We start from the raw sequence: 6,966 nt of genomic DNA, 5'->3' as shown, positions 1-6,966 counted from the left end.
GGTAACTGAGATCATGGAAAGCAAAACCACAGAGAGTGAAACCATGAGAAGGGGAGAGTACTATAGTAAATGGAGACAGGCAAATAAAAAAATCTACATTGTGACAAATTTTGAAATACAGAAATTTCCTCCAGACACTATTCCCTATATCAACAGGAAAATGGAAAATATGCTTTCTTCAATAGTGGAAGCATAAAGTAAGAAAAATATTAGGTTTACCATAAAACATAAAAGGTTTGTCTTATTATTATCTATACGACGGCAAATAAATACTACTCATCTTAGAGGAACTCGGGATAAATACTGAATCACCAAAAAAGCATAAAATTATTAACACCTTGATAATTATTAAATATTATTTTTATTCTAGTATATACACAGATGTGCCCATCAGAATATTTCATTTCTGTGAACAGAGACTGAAATTATTATTTTCCTTTATAATGTTGATCTTTTAGAAGAAAACTTCTAAGTTTTACAGTATCTGATCAATGTAACAAGGTACAACAGTGAGTTTTTCATTAATCTCCTTTATTGGAAAACACTTTAAAATGACCAAAAGGAACTTTTAAATATGCTCTAATTAATTCCTTCATGGATTAATTTTAAGAATAAGACTAAAGAAAGCAAACCATACGGCTACAGCCACAACTTATTCATATATTACTGCATTCTTTTTAAGGTAAAAAAAGAATTAGCTGAAGGTCCAATCAAAACATATATTGAATTATCAGGTAGACTGCAATTTTTGTTTAAAAACACTACAGATGGAAAGGGAATAATGAAACAAAAGGGTAGAAAAAGAAGACAATGTTCTAAAACAAGTGAAAGTAAAAGTCAGAGTTGGACATTGATACAAGTTTATACAATAAAGTGTTTCTTTTTTTGCATATCACTTAAATCTTTTGAAATTCTTTAACTAAAAACACACACCCACAAAAATTATACTTTAGTCTTAACAGTGAACATTAAAAATTGCTTACCTTGCAGATTATAAGCTGCTAACTGAACTGCTGTATCAAAGGGACATTCTAATCTGAGACCAAAACACAAATCTGTCAGGCAAGTCAATTTCATAACCTTCATTTTAAGATAAATGAAAATAATACATACTTTATACTGACCACTTCTTTTTCATAACTATGAACTTATTTTCAAAATAATTTTTCAACCACCCAAGAAAATGTTTAGTTTACCTTACATAACTAATACTCACTTTCCACTGAGAATATCTTGTTTTAACTGAAGAACAAATAAATACCTAAAAAAAAAAAGGCACAAATTTAAAATAANATTTTAAGATAAATGAAAATAATACATACTTTATACTGACCACTTCTTTTTCATAACTATGAACTTATTTGCAAAATAATTTTTCAACCACCCAAGAAAATGTTTAGTTTACCTTACATAACTAATACTCACTTTCCACTGAGAATATCTTGTTTTAACTGAAGAACAAATAAATACCTAAAAAAAAAAAGGCACAAATTTAAAATAAACAGAATAATCTACTGTAAAAAAATAATCCTACCCTTCTAGTTTGAGAAGAAATATTCTTAATTATAGAATTTTACCCACAATAAAGTACATAAAGGAAAAAAAAAATGGGAAAAAAGGCAATAAGCATCAGGTGGATGGAAGCATGATCACAAGATAACAGCAAGGAACAGCAGGCCACAGAGTATACACAGTACAGCAACCTTAAGAGAAAATGATTAAAGCAAAGTACTGAGATAGAGGTCTGTGATCTAACTTAACTTTACTCTGATAACACATTCACCTCATAAGTGAGGGGATATAGGCATGGATATAACTAAGGATAGTAACTATCATCTCACTGTCAGGGTGTTTAAGAGGAAACCCTTCAAAGGGACTCAGCAACTTTTTCACATAATAATTAATGTGTGTATCGAGTCATGGATTTGCAATACAGAGTCAATGACTAAATACCAAGGAGGCAGGAAAAAATAAGAACAAGTGTATATAACAAAGTTCATTCAAAACTATTCAAACCAAATCAGGATCTAATATTTTTCATTAATCGATGGCATTTCAATGAATAAAGTAAGTCAGAAGCCAACTTGAATAAAATCCCCGTAGCCAAAGATAAATTATTTTGAATACCAATAAACATAATATTGCAATGTGTGGAAACACATTAATCCTGTTTCAAATTCATGAGTTAATAATGATAATTTAAAAAAGTACTCACTCTTCACCTTTGGTGGATGCTAAGGAACCAACTCTACTTTTCTTAAGACAATCTTCCAAAACTACCAAAATACTCCTGCACAATTCTAGATAGTGGTCTTACCGGGTTAGCTCTTCACGAAGATTATTTGGTTCTGAGGAATAAAACTTAACTCGAAGATGCAGACAATAGGGTGAACCAACTGCCATTTAAAAAAAGGAAAAAAAAAAAAGCTTTCATTTCTATTTAACTATTAATAGTAAAAATTTTCAGCCAATTTGTCAAAAATCTACTAAAGTGAGACAGAAGATAACAGGTTATATGGCATTATTAGATTTTAGGCCTAAACTTGACACAAAAAGATGAATCAGTAGGTTTTCTGAAATGTACCAACCATCATATGGTACTACCACAATTATCCCTCATCCCAAGAACTGAGAGCTCTGGATTAATTCTAACAGTCCAGGGCCAAATGCATAAAACAAAAGTCTTGACAATGCAATTTAACAGCCGTGAAAAACTTGAGGAGCTGTATTTTCTTGAGAGCACTGAGGAATGCCTATGTTATTAATTGCTCGTGGTCTTCCCACACACTTTCAAATTCACTTCAGCTAGCTCACTAACCCCCATATTCTCAGTGTCCCATTATTTTGTAAAAACAAGGTTTGTGCTACCCTGAAAACTCTGATACTACAAAGGACAAGCTCGATTATGTACACTGGTATTTTATCCTGACTACTGTTAGGAACACTACTAAAATTTTACGTTAATTGTTTCATTTCATTATTCTTAATTCAAAATGTTACAGCCTTAAAGTCTCAAAGTATTTTCTAGAGCAGGGAAGATGCCAAACAGAAGCCAAACATGAAAATTCCAACCCACATAATTACTAAATAAGAATTAAGCATTTCATGGGAAAACCCAATTTGCAAGCTGCAAGGCTTTTCCCTGGAAACTTAAAAACCAAGGCACTTGAATCTAGATTAGTATCAAACCTATACAACTTCAGTGGTGGGTGAGTATATCTGAATGAAATAATTTTTAGAAAGCGGAGATGCTAAAAAAAAGTTCATTTGAAACATTTAGTAAGGATATTTTTATATCCTTGCTACTAGGAATCACAGTTTCTAATACATTTGATTTCCATTTCTTTCAAATAATTTTTCAACACTTACTTTTTACTTGCTTTTTGATACTTTTAGTACCATCCAACCAATGCTGAAAACAAAAACAAAAATGCCGTAGTTAAGCAGATGACAGAACTTTAAATTTCTAATTACTAAAAATTATTTTTCATCTTGTCTTTGTTGCTAACCACAAGGAAAAACCAGAGTAAGTAAGAGAGAGAGAGGTGTTATCTGCCCAATATCCACAGCAAGCTTATGACACATATAAAAAAAGACCTAAATCCTGATATGTGACTTAAAACATTTCCTTGCTCTATCAGTAATAAGGTTGATATTCTAAATTTTGCCCTTAGCTTTCCTCACTGTTCTCAATTAAATGAATCTTTCAAAACTGTTAAAATTAAAAACAAAAATATCTTCATATTCCAGTGTCTGGTTCATTCTTGTAATAAAAATGTAACTTGCATTAGCAGCTCAAAACCAAAAATTAGGTGAAATAATAATGTCACCTAAATTTACAAAATAGATCTCACTCAGAAGTAGTACTCTTTGAAAGTGCCTGCAGGATAAAATCAGATCTTTCTCATAACTGAGGACCTATCTACTAAATGAAGCTCATTTGCTTTACAAATAAAAAATGTTAACATTGGGACTATCAAACTTCTCTGGTTTTAAGAATAACAGCCTTATGATTTATGTAACCTCTTCGCTCTGAAATGCCCATGACACAAACAGATCTAAAAGCCAATTCCAGATTCTTCTGCTGATAAACCATTCCCAGCTCACTTCTCATTATTAATCCCTTTATTCGACCAAGTCCTAACAGTGGCAGGATGCACTCATCCAACTAAAACAAATATGATTGTGTTCTCGCCAGCATGCTTTTAATTCCAAGCACCCTAAACCAAAGGAGTACTCTTGTGCTAACTAGTTCACAGAGCCAAGGAATCCAGTTTCAGAAATCCAGATAGAAAGAGCGGGTAAACAAGGATGCATTATTAACAGACTTGTAACTGTTTGCTTTTCTTGCCAATTATTTGCCTAGCCTCTTTTCTCCATTCTCTCCCAAGATCCAAAAAGTGAAATTCACAGAACTACCAGTGTGCCAACAGAGTACCTTTCCATATTGAAATAAGACGCACAGTAAATATTTCAGAAGACAACTAAATACTGTACAATATTTTCTCTGGATTCCAAGTATGTGGGCTACTTAGCCATCTCTTATCTTTTAATAAATTCATTTAGACATCCACCTTTAAGCATATTCCAATCTAGCAAATGTTTAGTTTTAAACATCCCTCCATTAATAGAACACTAGACCTGCCAGTAGGCAGAAAACAATTCAATCTATTAGAAAAGATTTAACCTATGGCAACAAACAGTCCATCCAACACTACCCTGCCCAGAAACCCAATATTCAAAAACTTCGGACCTAAATGTCCCAAACACCTACTGTAGCCTGATGCGAATCACATACCTGGTATGGGATAAAACTAGTTTTCATGCCCCAGATTGTTTTCTCCCCAGAACCATGGACCTATCTTCAAGTTTTATCTATTATACTGCAATGAAAAAAGAAATATATGGTTGGTCACATGGGCACTGGCTCATATGCCATAATGGGTGCAAATGAGCACAACACTTCCAGGATGTAATTTAGCTAGGCAATAGCTGATGCCTCAATAATAACTACGTATCCTTCACCCAGAAATTCTACATTTAGAAGTCGTTATAAGCATATGTAGATTTACCTACAAGGAATGACATCAGAGAAAGTTAAGACAACCTAAATATCTAACAATAGTGAACTGGTTAAAATAAAGTATTTTAATATGATACATATACCATACATATATTTTAATATTTTAATATGTACCATATTTTAATATGATGCATACATCACACAGCAATTAAGAAGAATCAAAGCAACTACTTAAATATCTGAAAGATTACTTACAATGTATTGTTACATTTAAAAAGGCAGGTTACAAAATATTATAAACATATTTCTCGGGCCGGCCCGGTGGCGCACTGGATAAGTGCGCCGCTTGGGAAGCGCGGCAGCGCTCCCGCCCGAGGGTTCGGATCCCACATACAGACGGGTTCCCGCTCACTGGCTGAGTGAGGCGCGGGAGCAGCACCGAGGGTTGCAATCCTGTTGCCGGTCCCCGGTCCGGTACGGGGGCAACACTGAGGGTTGCGATCCGTTGCCGGACACGGAAAAAGACAAAAGACAAAAAAAAAAAAAAAAACATATTTCTCAGAGTTTCTTCAAACAGGGAAGAAAAAAAATGTGTGTGTGAGTGTGCATGTGTTGGTAAAGCGTGAAGAACATTAACAGTGGACTGAAAATCAGGCTAAATATAAGTTTTAACAGAATAAATTTTGAGGAATAAAAGAAAACATTAATATGAGAGATCACTATTTAAAGAACAATCTAAAGCCTTTCTTAGACAGTTCTAACTTAAATTCCTCTGTTTAGAACTATTTAGAACTAGTCTCATAAATACACTTTTCTATTCTAATTGGTACTCTCTTATCCCAATTAAGTAAGAAGCACATTAAACATAAAATTATCACAGTGAGAAAAATGATCAGCATTATACTCCAAGCAGGTATTTTAATCTCTTTTCTACCTATATGCAATAGCTTCCAATATCTGCACTCCCTTAAGATGAGCCAAAACTCAGATAAAGCATCAAACACATTTTATTTAAAGTTGAGATTTAGGAGCTGGGAGAGTCCAGGGTGACATTCTTGGGAAGGTCTGAGTTCATGTTTGTATATTCTCAAGTCTGTTTTCTTTCATCTCCTTCACATTCCAAGACCAACGACTGAAAATTTCAGAGACAGGCACTGACAGTGTTTTCCTAGAATCAGCATCTTTAGGAGTTTAGTTTAAATTACATTTAGAAGATAAAAGTGAGAGCATGCAGATATATGATTCTTGAGTGCCTAGTGTGAAACTAATAAGTTTCTCTTTCTTCATTGCACCTTAAAAGGAAACAAACTCCCTTCTTATAAAAGTTTAGTTGATAAAACTTAGATATCAAAGGATGCAGAAAGCCACATTTCTTTCCATCTATTGACTCGGGCATGGAACAATTATTTATTTTCATGTCTTAAAATATAATCACAAACACAAAAGAAAACAGCTCTTCAAGGATAATTCCTGCTTTTTAACGACATACATGGTTCTAATAAAGAAAAGCACCATTATTCTTACTCAAAGAGCAAAGAGCTTAAAGCAGAGAAATGTTAACCATCTTTCACAACAACTGCCTCTGCAAAAAATATTTCTTCTGAGAAAAGATTATGCTGTAAATTAAAGAATTATTTTACAACCAATTTTAACATTTTAAACAATTTAAATAAAATTTTAAAAATCTAGACTAACTATACACTGGGGAAGAGACTGCCTCTTCAGCAAATGGTGCTGGGAGAACTGGATATCCATATGCAGGAGAATGAAACTAGACCCATACCTTTCACCATACACTAAAGTCAACTCAAAATGGATTAAGGATTTAAATATACACCCTGAAACAATAAAACTTCTTAAAGAAAACACAGGAGAAACACTACAGCAAATAGGTCTGGACACAGACTTCATGAATAAGACCCCAAAAGCACGGGCAACCAAAG

The 6,966-nt window shown here is 33.4% G+C and overlaps 1 protein-coding gene across 2 annotated transcripts in view; it reads right to left on the bottom strand.

Annotated features, from left to right (window-relative positions):
* Positions 1-6,966, bottom strand: part of EPB41L5 (erythrocyte membrane protein band 4.1 like 5) — a 58,326-nt gene that overhangs the window by 21,214 nt on the left and 30,146 nt on the right. The window contains exons 4-7 of one of the 2 annotated variants that reach the window (XM_008588893.1): positions 3,370-3,412; positions 2,318-2,396; positions 1,426-1,470; positions 984-1,036 (exon numbers count right to left, since the gene is read on the bottom strand). In XM_008588893.1, the coding sequence (XP_008587115.1) occupies positions 984-1,036; positions 1,426-1,470; positions 2,318-2,396; positions 3,370-3,412 (220 nt within the window). Of the gene's footprint in view, positions 1-983; positions 1,037-1,216; positions 1,262-1,425; positions 1,471-2,317; positions 2,397-3,369; positions 3,413-6,966 lie in introns of both variants that reach the window. The other variant, XM_008588894.1, reaches the window with a different exon arrangement.

This window comes from Galeopterus variegatus, unplaced genomic scaffold (genome assembly GCF_000696425.1).
Source record: "Galeopterus variegatus unplaced genomic scaffold, G_variegatus-3.0.2 Scaffold5088, whole genome shotgun sequence".
NCBI classification, from domain to species: domain Eukaryota; kingdom Metazoa; phylum Chordata; class Mammalia; order Dermoptera; family Cynocephalidae; genus Galeopterus; species Galeopterus variegatus.
Note: the sequence above shows the minus strand (reverse complement) of the source record. Positions and strands in the feature narration are given on the sequence as shown.